This window comes from Thermobia domestica, chromosome 9, assembly GCF_964235325.1.
Source record: "Thermobia domestica chromosome 9, izTheDome1.hap1.1, whole genome shotgun sequence".
In the NCBI taxonomy this organism is placed as follows: Eukaryota; Metazoa; Arthropoda; class Insecta; order Zygentoma; family Lepismatidae; genus Thermobia; species Thermobia domestica.
The window spans coordinates 255,724,143-255,740,848 of NC_137462.1; the positions used below are offsets into that span (position 1 = coordinate 255,724,143).

General features: G+C 32.7%; 1 protein-coding gene across 1 annotated transcript; it reads right to left on the bottom strand.

Moving 5' to 3' along the window:
* Positions 1-8,735: 8,735 nt before the first annotated feature.
* LOC145661195 (uncharacterized) lies at positions 8,736-9,182 on the bottom strand. The gene has a single exon (XM_081726646.1). It carries the CDS (start codon positions 9,180-9,182, stop codon positions 8,736-8,738), a length of 447 nt encoding a protein of 148 aa, XP_081582772.1.
* Positions 9,183-16,706: the final 7,524 nt, after the last annotated feature.

Sequence of the window (16,706 nt, forward strand, 5' to 3'; positions counted from 1 at the left end):
TCTGCAGAATCAAGCTGGCTTTCAATTGGTACCACTTGCATGTTCATACCATATACCACGAGTGGTAAAAGTGATGTCAAAGGGAAAATTTTGGGGGAAAATATTTTCACGCTTTGGGCCCTTCTGGAACAGCCCTGTGTGAACGTAGATATCTCAAAAAATCTGATAAATAGTACTTGTTAGACTGAATGTGTGTGTCAAATTTCAAGATTATCTTGAATACTAAGGGCGGGAGAAATTTTATCAAGTACCCCACAATGCCCCAAATTAGCGCGAAACACCATGATGTCAGGTAAAAAATTTTCTGAGACATCTCTATTTACCCTACGACTAAAATCCACCAATCATTCTCTTCAGAATAGAACTGCCTTTCAGTAGGTAGCACTCTCATGTCTCCATCATGTATCTACAGAGGGAAAATGCCGAAAAAAGATATCCCGCATATCCCGAATATCTCTTTTTTCGAATTTAGCCCCTCTGGACCTCCTGTTTTAACGCAAAAATCTGAAAAAAAATCTGTTCGATACTACTCGATAGGCTGAATGTTTGTGTACAATTTTAATCTTCTAGTTGCGAAAATAAGTCCGCAAAAAAACGAAAATATCCAATATTCCCCTATACAGAAGTATATTTTCACAATAATTCCTTGACATATCCCTAATTACCCTAGAGTCACGTTTCGCCCATCATTTTTCTCAGAATTGCCATTCAGACGGCATGACTCACGTGTCTCGATCATGTATCTAAGGCGGAAAATCAAGAAAAAAGGATTTTTTGGTCTAAATATCCCTTTTTTCAAATTTTAGCTCCTCTGGACCCCCTCTGTTTTAATGCAGAGATACGAAAAAAATTGATAAATACTACTAGGTGGGCTGAATGTTTATGCACAATTTCAATCTTTTAGGTGCAAAAGTAAGCCCGCCCAAATATATATATACCGACAATGCCACATATTCCGGTATACAGAAGGATTTTTGTAAAATTCCTTGAGACATCCCTAATAAACCTAGGATCATGGTTTGCACATTATTCTCTTCAGAATAGAACTGCGTTTTAGGCGGATTCATACACATGTCTCCTAATGTATCTAAGGCCAAAAATCCGGAAGAAATTTAATTTTTGACAAAAATATCCCTTTTTTCTACTTTTTGCCCCTCTGGATCCCCCTGTTTTAACGCAGAAATCAGAAAAATTCTGGTGAATACTGCTTAGTGGACTGAATGTTGTTGCAAAATTTCAGTCTTCTACGTGCAAAAATAAGTCCGCCAAAAAATAATTAACATAGGCTTAATAAAAGAAAAAATATATTTTAAAATTATGACCTCATCACCTCCTATCTCGACGCAGGAAAGTGTGAAACCATACGTAAGATCTTCTACAATGCCTCTGGACTTGAAAAAACAAAAAATAAACAGACGAAAAGGCTGAATTAGGAGAGTTATATCGCAACGTACAATGAAACACCCGTATGGTACAAATTGTACCATCGTATGCCGAAAGGGTAAAAACAACTGCTCGATTATCCGGTAAATTCAAAAATTTTTAAACTTGATTTGCTAGGTGGAAGGATGGGCTAGCTGTCGCTAAAAGGTGGGATCCTTATAGGAGAAGGTTATTTAAATATATTTCTTGTAAGTGGAATAGTATTAAATCCTATAACTCGGCTTCACACTGTGTGGTTTCTATCACACGTCTAAGTCAGAAACGCAACAAATACAGATGAAACAAAAACACACATTTACGCAACACACACATACACATAGAAGATAACAATAGCTTCATGCAGTTACAACATATCTAGAGAACCTTGATAAAATATTCGGAAAAGGTAAGTTAGACTATTGTTAGTATATTCATGTCAATATAATTTACGTTCTTACGAGCCTCTTTCCACCTCAGTCGAAAACTGAATATTTATCATAACAAAAAATATACGTTGGATTAGTTTTAATGGGTGAATTTATTTGAAGTTGATACGAGCGGTCAACACTACGCTCAAGGGAAACAAGAGGAAATTGGGTCTTATATATGAACCAACACATCTAGATCAAGTAGCATACATAACAAAATCTACCGGCAAAATGTTCAATTAAAAAACGCAGCCAGAACAATCTTGTGAGTAAACAAAAACTTTGATTAGCCCTTTCGGCATCCGGGGTTTTTGGGGTAATTTTTAGACTTTCAGTCAAGCAGCAACTGAATCGTCACTGTTTATCCTAGGATTACGGTTCATACCTTATTCTCTGCAGAATCAAGCTGGCTTTCAATTGGTACCACTTGCATGTTCATACCATATACCACGAGTGGTAAAAGTGATGTCAAAGGGAAAATTTTTGGGGAAAATATTTTCACGCTTTGGGCACCTCTGGAACAGCCCTGTGTAAACGTAGATATCTCAAAAAATCTGATAAATAGTACTTGTTAGACTGAATGTGTGTGCCGAATTCCAAGATTATCTTGAATACTAAGGGCGGGAGAAATTTTATCAAGTATCCCCACAATGCCCCAAATTAGCGTGAAACACCATGATGACAGGTAAAAAAATTCTGAGACATCTCTATTTACCCTACGACTAAAATCCGCCAATCATTCTCTTCAGAATAGAACTGCCTTTCAGTAGGTAGCACTCTCATGTCTCCATCATGTATCTACAGAGGGAAAATCCCGAAAAAGGATATGCCGAATATCCCGAATATATCTTTTTTCAAATTTAGCCCCTCTGGACCTCCTGTTTTAACGCAAAAATCTGAAAAAAAAAATGTTCAATACTACTCGATGGGCTAAATGTTTGTGTGCAATTTTAATCTTCTATTTGCCAAAATAAGCCCGCAAAAAAAACAAAAATATCCAATATTCCCCTATACAGAAGTATATTTTCACAAAAATTCCCTGACATATCCCTAATTACCCTAGAGTCACGTTTCGCCCATCATTTTTCTCAGAACTGCCTTTCAGAGGACATGACTCACGTGTCTCCATCATGTATCTAAGGCGGAAAATCACCTAAAAAAGGATTTTTTGGTCTAAATATCCCTTTTTTTCAAATTTTAGCTTCTCTGCACTCCCTCTGTTTTAACGCAGATATATGAAAAAAATGATAAATACTACTAGGTGGGCTGAATGTTTATGCACAATTTCAATCTTTTAGGTGCAAAAGTAAGCCCGCCCAAAATATATATACCGACAATGCCACATATTCCCGTATACAGAAGGATATTTTGTAAAAATTCCTTGAGACATCCCTAATAAACCTAGGATCATGGTTTGCACATTATTCTCTTCAGAATAGAACTGCGTTTTAGGCGGATTCATTCTCATGTCTCCGTAATGTATCTAAGGCGGAAAATCCCGAAGAAAGGGATTTTTTGATAAAAGTATCCCTTTTTTTCTACTTTTTGCCCCTCTGGATCCCCGTGTTGTAACGCAGAAATCAGAAAAATCTGGTGAATACTGCTTGGTGAACTGAATGTTGTTGCAAAATTTCAGTCTTCTACGTGCAAAAATAAGTCCGCAAAAAATAATGAACATAGGCTTAATAAAAGAAAATATATATTTTAGAATTATGACCTCGTCACCTCCTATCTCGACGCAGGAAGGTGTGAAACCATACGTAAGATCTTCTACAATGCCTCTGGACTTGAAAAACAAAAAATAAACGAACGAAAAAGCTGAATTAGGAGATTTATAACGCAACGTACAATGAAACACCCGTATGGTACATATTATACCATCGAATGCCGAAAGGGCAAAAACAACTGCTCGATTATCCGGTAAATTCAAAAACATTACATGATAAGAAACGCAGTATCTCAGTTCTTATTGAATATTTTCTCAATCTAACTTCATATTTGGATAACCCGCATATTTATTGTAGGTTGCATATCTTAAGGGGCATGTATTGATGATTGTCTAACTCGAAAATCAAAGTTCTATATTTATATTGTTGGATTGCAACTTTAGGAGTCAAATTTTAAAAGAGCCTTAATACATATTATTTTTCCTATATATGTATATGTTTTTTGAAAGTACTCAATAAATGTGACCTTCCTAAGTATATACGAGATTAGGTTAATAAGTAAATTTTTGATATAATTCTTAAAACTTCGTAAACTATACATCACAATCATAACAAAGTGTATATATACTTGAACAGCATTAACGAGATGTATCTAAATTTCTATACACGAGGGTTTGGTGATATATAAACTGTTGATATAATTCTCAAAAAGTCCAAAACTATCACAAACAGCATTTGAACTGCATTCAACAACGTCGATCTATTCATGTGTATACTGATCAATATTATTTACCGCAAAGTTTATAATTAGAATCCATAAAGTATACTTATATCTTACAACTAACTTATACCTAACTTATATCTACAACTCTTCAATTTTATAATGAACCCATGGTAAGGTATTTATTCCATCATTTAAATCACATCTTTTATCATTTACAGAACTTAAAGCTAATTTATTTAATTGTGTTCATTATATATCGTGCCTATAACACCTAATCAAACCCATCACCGTTTGGTAGTCCCTTTGATTGAACAAACAGACTTTGTACTCGTCAAATGTACTTTCTTTGTATACAACACTCTTTTTACACCTTTGGCTTTCTTACAACAGTTTACCAAAACGAACTTCCCTTTAAAGGCTTTGTGTGTGAGATCCCTTTGAGGTGCTTTTTTTGAGTACATCTTAGATATTAAACCTACTAGCTCCTCTATAATGATACCTTTAACCTTATCCTCCATCTCACCAAGTATTTTCTTATTGGTCTCGGTTATCTTTTATGTGTTATCTTTAGGTTAATCACTGGTTTCGAAGTAATCAATATAGTTTCTCATATCCTTGTACACATCTCCTGTTTGAATATGGTATATATAGCTAACAGTGTTTGTAAAAAACATACTTCTATTTTGTCTTTTTACTTTGGCTTCATCACATTATAACGGAAGTCGTACATTAAATAGTTTGACAGATCTAAGATACTCTTTCCAACATATATCGGTTTATTCAAAAGTCAAATTGGTTCTATTTATTATTATGACACATAGATTCTCTGTATAAATAATTCTATCTCTATAATTTGGTTTACCGAATAGTTTTACTACTCCTGCTGAATCAAATTCTCTTTTTATAGGTTTATATCTGTTCTTAATATTTTGTATTGTCTTCTGTTATTGCTGAGTTGTTCGTGAGCTCATAGAAGTCTTTCTCAAAATCATTTGCTGCTTTAGTTCTCATCTCTGTGTTGAAATGGATATAACTCTTTAACCAATCTCCTTGTTCGAACTCTATTACCGTATGCATTATCTTAAGTTTCAATCCGAGTGATAGACATTGTTTTAGGTTCCCGTAGACGATCACATTTTTTTCTTAATCATACAGAGTTTTTAATAGCTTTGAGCTTTTTGATTAAGTTGGACATATGTTTTCTGGAGCTAATGGATAATCTTTGTGATAGTCATGTATTTCTTTTAGATACTCAAGATATACTTCTAATTATATGACCTGTATCGGAGTTATCAGATATATTTGTGAAATCTATTTGTGTTATCTCGTCTTCGTTTAACCATCTAAATCGTTTATACTGTAGATATAGATACATAGCCCAGCCGTAGAGACTATTAGCATCAACGTACATAATGTAAGAGTCTAATCGTAATCTTCTATATTCTTATTGTTTGCTTTTACATATCTTTTATTACATTTTAGATACCAACTCTTACACCTTTCTTTATAGTCAAGACAATATTGTAATATGTTGGCAACTGTAGTTTTATATCTGTCATCTTTAATGTTGTGTTCCAAGCTGAACCTGGTGCCGTCATATACCAAGCTTTATCAAGACCATAAATTTTAACACATGTTTCTCTAAAGTTCTCAAACTCATCTGCTAATAACAATACATTAGTTTTTAGATATAGGTCATGGTGTTCCCCGAGATTATTAATTCCAAATATTTCCCATACTTTCTTTGCATAGTCATAATACTTGTGTTGGTAAGCATGTTGAAACTTTGGTGGTAATTCTCTCTGTCTAACCCTATTCCATTCAGTAACATAATCATACCGGTATACGCCTTTACTAATTACAAATTTGAATTGTTCTTTATCAGGATAGAAGTGTTGTTTGATTGTGATTTATTTTTTCGTTAGGTTTGATGATAATTTGTGTAAACTACATTGCAAAAATCTAAATGAATGTATGAATTTTAATTTGATAATTCCAATCCTTCCCTGGGTGATATCGTTGTTCCTTTTAGACATTAGTTCTATTTGCTGAATATTACACCCTAACTCTTTATAACCAAAAAGAATTCATATCTATAAATTATATATAATTACTGGTACAAACTTAGGTACTCTAACTTTTAGATTACAGTTGTTACATAATGCAGCTACAAACTCTCCTGTTTTATGATCGTGATGTATAATTGTATGGTTCTCTAATGTATATTCTACTTTACAGTAAGAGCACGATTTATATTCATCAAAGCATCGGATCTATTTGCTTACGTGTTAAAAGTATCTCGTTATTTTCTCTATATATGTTTGAAATTGGTTTGGATTCTTTCTTTAACATTCTTATGAACTTCTTAGTTGCAACTTTACCTCTGTACACATCAGGTTTTATTTTACTTCCGTTACTTCTTATAATAAAGTAATATATCCCAGATGGCTTATGCTGTTGAAATTTTTTTCGTATATGATTCGCCTTCTTCATAACATTCTTCACATGCAGAAAACCTTATGCAGAAAACACTCGAAATCAGCATAAATCACAAACGACATCTTCATCCTATATTGGTAATTCTGAAATTCAAAGTATATATCTTCTGGGGCCATTTCTATTTTAACAGCTCCCTGAGTAGAACAATCACTCTCATGTTTACCTAATGCACCTTGTGAGTAAAATTGTCACAAGTATCTATCACATAAATATTTCCGAACTCTCCATTTAGTTATTTGAGTAGTAAGTAATATTTTAAGTCTTTAATCAAACATTAAAGTGTCTTAGTTACATAGAATAGTTTCATATGGGTGTCTTTTTTGTTTTTAGTAAGATATAAAACGAACGCCATATATTTTTCGTTGTATGCATAAACATTAAATTATATAATGAGTCTTCTTTTAATTTTTGAGATATGTCTTAGTTTTACAGGAAAATCAATACCTTTTATTTTTTTATAAGTCTTTAACAACATGCTTGTACTTTGATGGTCGTTATGGATGTTCTATCAACAGGATGCAATGCAGAAGTAATTGAATACAAGAAACATTATACATTAATAACAGACTGTTTCCTTTAATTTCATTTGGTATTTCTATGTATGATATCCTATATACGGTGCATATTTATTAACACTAGAACTATCAGGAAATTAATTATACAAGAACTACCAAAGGGGTCATTTTGACCCCTTGTGTTTTAGAGGTTTTTTAGGTTGAAATTTAGCGTTATTTTGGCAACCAAGATTTGATGTGACTTGATATAAAAATTAATATGCTTTCGAATCCACACTAGCTTTAACCAGGTATCTAACCATGGTCTCCCACGTCCAAAATAGTGGACAGTATGTGAATAAATGTACACTTGGAATCTTCCCAAAGATAAACTCAGGGACATTTATTGTACCAATAGGATACGCAATTATTTAAAAATATAAGATGTGAGCATATAAACGAGTACAAGTTTCAAGAGTAAATCAAAATTTGATATTTGTATTAGATACTTGTGACAATTTTAGGTATAAATTTCAATGCACTGATTCCGCTGCATGTCCCGATTTTGCACTTCTTCCTTTTTCCGGTAGAAGTTGTTGATACTGCTAGCAAATCTTTCGAAACACGTTTTTGTCTCACTTTCTCAAAATGTTCCTTTGACAAGTTGAAAAGACAGAACTTCTACAATTTTCTGTCTACTAATATGCCTATTTGTAATACACTTGTGTAACATATGAGGGTTTACGACGGCCAAACCAAGTAGGTTATAAAAGAGCTATACCGGCCATTTTTTTAACAGCCTTCACAGAATATTTACTATCCATCTGGTCTACAATGTCTACACCAATTTTCTTCTGATTGTAAAACAAAGCTTTTAGTTTTCTAATTTTCGTGACCACTCATTACATGTACGTTAGTGTGAAGGGTGCTCAATATCAGTACACTTTTGTTTTTCTTGCATTGATATGTGGTGAGTGTGATATTGTCCACGGTTTTAAGTAGTCTATCTTTATAGAAATCTTTATTATGGAAACGTACGGAAGCTAGAACTTTTCTCCTGTCGCTTCAACAGTACCAAGCAAATTATTCCGTTGATTTTTAGTTCCCTTTCAAGATGTAGAGACGTAAAAATGTTGTCTCAAGTCACATGCAGTCCCGAGTTTCAAAAGATGTAAAACTACATATTCAGCAATAGGGATGTTCATTCGCCTCTTTTTATCTTTTCCTAAATATGGAAAACTACTTATTATATATTTGTTCTTCACTTCAAAGCATGCAAAATTAGTCACCATATTTATCTGGCTTGCTACCCGTGAACTGAATAAATGGACCGCGAGATTTCATTGGAAAGAGCCGCCCATCAATAGTGCAATAGGTACGGGGATTGTGGAATCTTCGGAAATTTTCAATCAACTGATACCAAGTATAAGAAAATAAGAAAAACCTGTCAGTTTTACGTCTTTCTCTCCTCATAGATTTGAGATAAACCTTATAAATTTCATTATTTCTTCAAACCTGTTTCTAGGCATGACATTCCGAAAGAAGCTACAACCCAAGCTTTACAGACCAGAAACACTACACTTTCGCTATTCATCCTCATTGCTCCACGGAAATACAACAATGCAATAATTGCATCAAACTCATCGAGAGAAACTGACCAGATAGGATCATCTAAAACTCGACGGTCCTCAACTTCTGTACACTTCTTTATATTTTGCAGTGGAGTATTGGTTACAATCAGTCTGAATGCACTTGCACAAGCATCATCCATATTATACGTAACGAGTGATGTGGATTCTAGTTTGATACGAACTATATTATGTTTTTGTACTCTTCCGCATGTCTTGTTGTTTACATCCACTGTCATCCACACAGTTTGATCCGAATTCACTTGGCCTACCACTAATTTCAGTAAAATTCCCATGCTCAGATTCTTCACTTGAATCATTATTACTAGAATCAGAATCAGTATATTTGACTTCTTTGTCATAACTGCTGGACAAATCTTATTTTTTAAGGTCTGTAACATCTTCCATTTCAATTCAGGTGTTACTATCCTCACCACTATCGTCAATATCCTGTAACTTTGCTAGAAACTCTGCTGCAGGATGTCATTTACTACCTGAAGACTCTATTATTCGCAAACAGTAAAACACGTTCTTCAAAACAACCTCCTCAAACCAATGATTGTTCACAATTGTTTCGGAGGCATCAATAATACACCTTGATAAAAAGTATAAACAAGAATCGAAAAAGGCATTTTTTATCCAGAGTAAGATAAATAGGAGGTGGACTTTGTGGTGGACAAACACCGTCTGCGTGGGTTTTCTCGAGGTTCGTCAATTTCCTCCCACTTTGTTCATTGAACAATTACATTCATTTTTCATCATCACCGTTTCCTTTAGCCTAGCCGGCATAAAAGTTGGACGTAAAACTCAAAGATTTCATTTTCATCTTCGAAGTAAACACGTAGGTGTCAAAATGACCCCTGTGGTAGTTCTAGGTAAATCATCATTTTTAAAGAAAACTAACACTAATTGAAATATGCTATTTAAGATATATTCACACTTAATAGAGAGAAGAAAAGTGGTGCAATATGTTTTGCATATTGTAATTAATGTTCAAATTAGAGGATGGTGAATAACGGTGAGGGGCCAAAATGACCCCTTTGGTAGTTCGTGTGTTAAGAGCTAACTCTATGTAATTTATATTAATTAGAACCCATCCAGAACCTCTAGTTTGGAACTCATCCTTTTTTATTCTTAATATTTCTTTAGCACCACTCATGAACTCTTTTAGATTGTTTGATTTTAATATCACTTTGCTTTTGGTGTTGAAGTAAAAGTTTGAATTTCTTTCCCTTTCTTATATTGACAATCTATCAAGAGATTAGCCAACAACGAACCATGTTTCTCTAAGCTTAGGTTCAGTCTATTTATTAAAGTCTTTAATCTTGAAGTAATATATTGTTCTTGAGGATCATGATATTTATAATCTGTTTTGAATATCCATTATTCTAATCATGATTTAAATGCTAAATTGTGGAGATTTATATTAATTCGTACCGATTCGGGTTTCACTCTTGGTTTTTCAATTACTTCTTCAATAGAAGTAGTACAACACTTTCTTCGTATGGTTATTAAATAAGTTGAGTTTTCCGAATTTGGAAGTAACCTCTAGTACACCTTTCTCTGCAGAACTGCTTCAGCTGAGCGACAGTGCGCCTATTATAACTCATCATGTTTCTTAGAATAAGGAAATTATTCTGAAATTTAATTTTTGAAATCCATCCTTGTCATTTGTCCGAAACTGCTTATTCTGTATTTTCGCAGCTAGCCCCTATATCTAGAAGCCTTTTCTCTATGCGCTACCTGAGGACGCGCCATGTTGTGGATGACGGGAATTCACATTACATAGATGATATTATCATATAAGTGTTACTATCACTAGAAATATTATTCAGTTGATGAGCGATAAACTGTTATTCAGTTGAACTGGCTCTAATAATGTTTGATACGCTACATACTTATTCTAGTTTCTAGTTTTGATTCGAAGATAAGTATATATTTTGTAGATCCATTACTATATTTCTTTAAGCCTTCGTTCTGAATAAATATTCCCATTTTCTTCAAATCACTCTCTACTCGTTCAGAGTCTTGATTGTTTCTATCCGATAATATAGTTTTAAGAGTATCATCTTAATGTACTTTGAATCATTTTAGTTTGGATAAGATACTAAGCTGTGATTTCATAGAACTTAGACTTATCTAGATCTTTAAGTTTAACAGGCTGCAGCTATTTGTGTTTATATTATTCAGTTATGTAGTAGATCAAAATGTTTAACTGAATACTACACCTCTTATAAGACTTATTTTTCACAATCTCAGTTTTTCATATTCTTCTGGTTATTCTTCTCTGTCCTCGTCTTCTTCTTTTCCGTCTATTTGTATTTGCATTCTGATTCTGTAATGACTCATTTTCACTTTCACTCTCATCTTATTCTTCCATTTCTGTGACGGTACACATTACCGTAAAAGTTTAACTGCATCATAAAACTGTATATTATCATAAAGTATATCACTATGATCAATGATTTCAGGATACATTCTAAGATCTCTTCTACATAATGGACAGTTAACATTTAACCACAACCACTTTCTCAAACATCTCTAACAAAAGGTATGATTGCATATAATTTTAACTTTGTAAATATAATTCCGAACACAAATAGAACAGCTCATGTCATCAGCTTCCTCTATCTCTTCATATAATTCGCTGATAAGTTAAAATTTAAAATCTTACAATCCCACACCAAAAGACTTGATAACAAAATTATAGAATAAATGCTTCAGATAACACTTGGTCACGTAATATGATGGACCAAGAAGTTATCTTTGAAATCTCTAATGAACTGTTCACTCAACTTACATTTAACTGCCAAGATGTTCCAACAATCATTGTCTTAAATTTATCACAAAATTCTCTAATGAAACCTTCCGATATATTCTCAAAAACCATCGACTGTACACAAAGATCACCATGGAGCTTATACTCAAATTCTCTTATAATTTTTGTGATAACTTTTGTTCACTTGTAATTGTAACTCCAATGTACCCTGTCCTTAAATTCTCTCATAAGGTCTTCTGATTGTTCCTGCCTAGATTAAATTTCCATCCAGTCAACTCTGTTTTCAAAGTCTCTCATCTCCCTTCTTACAATCTGTCTTCTGATAATTTTTGATTATAGGATATTTCCTTCGAATTCACCCTATCTTTCAATTCTCTTATATAGTATTCTGATAACTTTTCTTAATTCCATACTTTATTCCATTTCACCTTCTTAACATTCAAACGTCAAGTTAATCTTGTCTCAAATCATCATCTCCATACAATTTTGATCACCTCATGCAATGGAACTATCCGAAATAGCTTATTTGTCATAGATTTGTAGGGTTTGTTTTCTTCACTGAGTTGTCGTGATTTATATTTTAAGCATATTTCTTTTTATATCAGGTCACCTTTTCTTACATTTTAAATTGAGAAGTAGTTTTCATGGTTTTCGAGAAAGTCTCGAAAAGTAATTTTATTTTTATAGACGTTTACAAAAATGAAGTTACACATATTTATGCACAGTAAATCGTAATCGAATACGTCAGTTGCTAAAGAAGTATTATATCTAACACCTGTATAAAATCTTATGTGTTATTACTTAGATGAGGAAGATGATGATCTTTTAATTAATGTGGAGCATTATGTAGATGATATTTATTGTAACCGAGATGAACATTATAATCTAGATGATGACAATTGAAGAGTTAATTCTGATTTGATTTATTTTTGTGTAGCTATTGGTATGTTAGATCATTTATTTAAAAAGGCTGTTAAGGAAGATAACGAACACCATATACAAAATAATATTCAGAAGTATATTATGTACTTGTGAGATGAAACGTAACGTACACTAACAGATATGCGTTTAAGTGAAAATGCTACAGCAAATTTAATACGTAAATTCAAGGATAAGATCACTACGGAAGACTTAACATATAATGACTTACCTGAGATTTAATAATAGAGTTTGCAGATTTAGTTAACTGGATGACTATAACATGCAACGATTTATCACAAGATTTCATAACAGAGTTTGCTGATATGGTTGATTGAGGGATTATATTGTGAAGTATTTGTGTACTAACAGTGATGTGACTGTGATAAGATGTGAACTATTGATTTAATTTGTTAAATTCTATTTTACTATTTTTACGATTATTTTCTACAGAATCATGAACTATATAAAATTCAGCGCAATATAAACTTTTTATTACCGTTGTACATTTCCAGAAAACTTGCATAAGTATGTATTTCTCAGTTCTCGTTCATGAAATTGTCAATAAAAGCGACTAGTTTCCTTCTTACCTTTCCGCGTTCCTTTCCGCCTAGCTTAACCTATCCAAGTTCGCTGAACGTCGGACTCATCGCTTTTCGACTATACAAAACCACGGAGGACAGAGCCAAAAGGGGTATTTGCCACGAAGTTTAGGAAGATGTAGGATCGTCGGAGCTAAGCATATCACACTTATTTAGGACGACTGACTTCATGTCTCGAGAGTACCATTTTATATTTTCATTTCCGCAGACACATTTGAGTTTGACAACTGAGTAGTTTCACGGTGATTGTTTTTTGCAACCTCTTGGAATCACAGGGAACTAAATATTTTTCATAATACTTTAACAACTCCTGTGATTCTTTATTCTGAAACCAATTATAATGGCACATGCACTATTTTTCCTGTTATAATTGTGCTTGCTCCTCCTTTTATTATGTATAAACTAGATCTGTCTCTATAATTAGAGGAATTGCTTTTATTATGTATATAGAGCGGTCCCTATCATCCCGGCCACTGCTCTCCCATCATCCTTTTAGAAGGGGATCCGAAACAATTACTTTTACTAAATGTGTTGAAGTTGCCGAAATTTCGGCCATTAGAGCGGTGGACGAAATTCTTGCCACCGGATATTTTACCATAGTATCTAATAACTCTTGTGATTCTTTATTCTCTTACCACCATGTTGACACAACAGAGCAGCGTCCTGTTTCCTTATCTGTCCGCCTATTACATTTCAAATAGTTTCATCGGCTGGAATTCCACCTCTGGAAATATGATTTAGCTCTTTTGACTCACAATTTCCACACTCGATTTCCGATACTTTAAATATATGCTACCCTATAATATTTTATGAGTGATAATCATAAAATGACAAAATATAATAAACTTAAACTACTACATTATCTCTATATATCCAACCTATATGGGAATAATCAAACCCTAACCATTTCGCATGTACTTTATTATATTTCTTACGCAATACTTTTTCTATAAGGTACTCATCTTTGTATTTAGTTCTTAGTAATTCTTGCTCATAGAATCTTCCTCGTACATCCTCGCTTTCTGTATGTTGGTGGATCACATGGAGAAAACTTATTAATAACAAATACATCTGTTGACCAGTTAGGAGTATATCCTTGATCAAACAAACCTTTAGATTTACTTATGCGAACGTAATCATTAATTTAATATTTTGGTTTATCACGCTTATATTCTTCCCTATATACTTAATATCCCTGTCCATTTATAATTTCCTTGTGTAGTAAACTTCTTCCACATGTTTTCTTTGAGAGTTCTGTTCAAGTGTCCTAAGATGGAAGCCCTTTACAAGTTGATTAATGATTAATATTATATTCATTCATCAACTCCCTAAAGTCTTTGTTATAAAATTCTTTATCTTCATCAGTTTGTAACTTACTAGGTTTTCTAATTTTTAATACTGATACAATCACTTTTGTAACATTCTTACTGCTCTTATCTTTAACAGGAACAGCAAATGCATATTACGAAAACACACCAGTAATCGTTATCAAATACTTACAGGCTTTGTTTAATTTGGAACAAACTTTTAATACCGCACTATCCACTTGTACAAGATCAGCTTGCCAAAGATCATCTATACCTTTTATTGGTTCAAGTTGTTCTAAAGCTACTACATCTTAACAATAGACTGCATTATCTACATTAAGAAGTCTTTTGTTTTTAAGATGAACCCATGTCGTATTATTTGGTGTAAAAACTTTATCTATATCACTTAAATTTTTTAATAGTTTTAATTACCCTTCAGTAACATTTGGAGCCTTATTTTAATATTACTAAAGATATCCATATTTATTGTATATACCATATTTTTCATTATATAATAAATTGATGTTAATAATTCTAGCAAATATATAAAGTTAAGAGAAGAACTTGATAAAAGGTTTAAGAATATTTTACAGTCTAATCGAAGGAAATATGAGAAATATAAAGAACCAGATTTTCTTGTTCCCAATGTAATTAAAGGTTTAGGATAAGATATATTAAAAGTAGCAGAAGAAAATAAAAATCTAACTCAAGTCTTAGTTCCAGTTGTACATAAAAGTGCAAGAGTAGATTCAAGCTTATTAGTGACACCTCATATGTATGATAGTCCTACGAGTAAAAGTGATACACGTATAACAGAAGAAATACAACAAATTAAATAACAAATTAAGTAGAAGGTACAAGGAGTAGATTATATAGCAAATACTCATTTTGGTAAAAGTGCCTCAATATATTATGCAACTGGGGATGAGAAAAGCTTTGGAATACAACCATATGAAAAAGATAGGAAAATCATATATGTGATAGAGCATACAGAAGTTAAAATAGATAGTGATGATTTAGTCATTAAAAATCTTCATTACCCAGTATCAGAAGGTTTATGAAAACTACTGAGAAAAGATAATCCAACAAACTATAATGATGTTGACCTAAAATATACACAAATAGTAATTGATTCTAATGTTGCATTTCGTAATAATGATCCAAATAGAAGCGAGAAATATAAAGAAATATCAAACCTATTTCGGATTAATTTATAAAACCAACTTTAGCTCCAACACCAAACGGAAAGAAAATAGGAGTGGGAATCAAGATATATAACGAATTACCAAAATAATACATATGGATGGATGGTGTGAGAAAGCATTTGATCGATTGATTCTTATAGATGGAGAGGAAAAATCCGGAAATAATAATTCTTAAAATGAGAAATTAGGTATTATGAATAGTATTAATTCTAAACTCTCACAATTTATTTCTAATGATTCAATGGGTGTGGATTACTTGATAAAGATATTGAGTACGTTGAAACAAAAGTTTTGGAATAGTGAAAAATATGGTAAGGGATTACTGATCCATTTCATTAATACACTTCCATTTGAATTACATATTCCTGGATGTAGTTATTGTGGTCCGGGTACTAAGCTACAAGAAAGGTAAGAAAGATGAGATAAAGGTAATAACCCATTAGATGAAGCTTGTACAGAACATGATATAGCGATAATAGAAATACAGCTTCTAGACATATTGCACACAAAGAATTAGAAAATAAAGCAAGGTAAAGAGCTTTCGCAAAGGAATCCAATTTGATAACAGAATGGTTACAAGCTTTGGGTACTGCATTAGCGATGAATACAAAATAACTTTTTTAGGTTTATAAGTATGTAGCGTGTTAAGGTTTAGTTTGTATGTATTGTGTTTAATTTTTATGGAAATATTTTGTTTTACTTTTACAATAAATATAAGTATGATGTTGGGTAGTTTTACTTTTACCATTCCTAACGACGAACTTAAGGAATTAAATATTGGTCACATTTTAACAAAAAAACAAATCAAACAGAAAGAAACGAAAGTAAGTAAAGTTCAATGTATGTCTTTAACCCTTTGTATATTACAAGTTAAGAAAATAAACAAACACATGAAGACAAATCAATAAATGTTCATTATGGAGGTTTTGTATTATTATTCCAACTATTTTAGCTTTAATAGATGCTCTTGGTTCTTCTGCTACCAAAGCTGCTGCTATTGCCAAAACGGTAGCTGATGTAAAAAAGAATAAAA

What these genes read in the sequence shown, in the direction of transcription:
- LOC145661195 (XM_081726646.1), bottom strand. Translation starts at nt 9,182, where the DNA reads ATGATTCAAGTGAAGAATCTGAGCATGGGAATTTTACTGAAATTAGTG.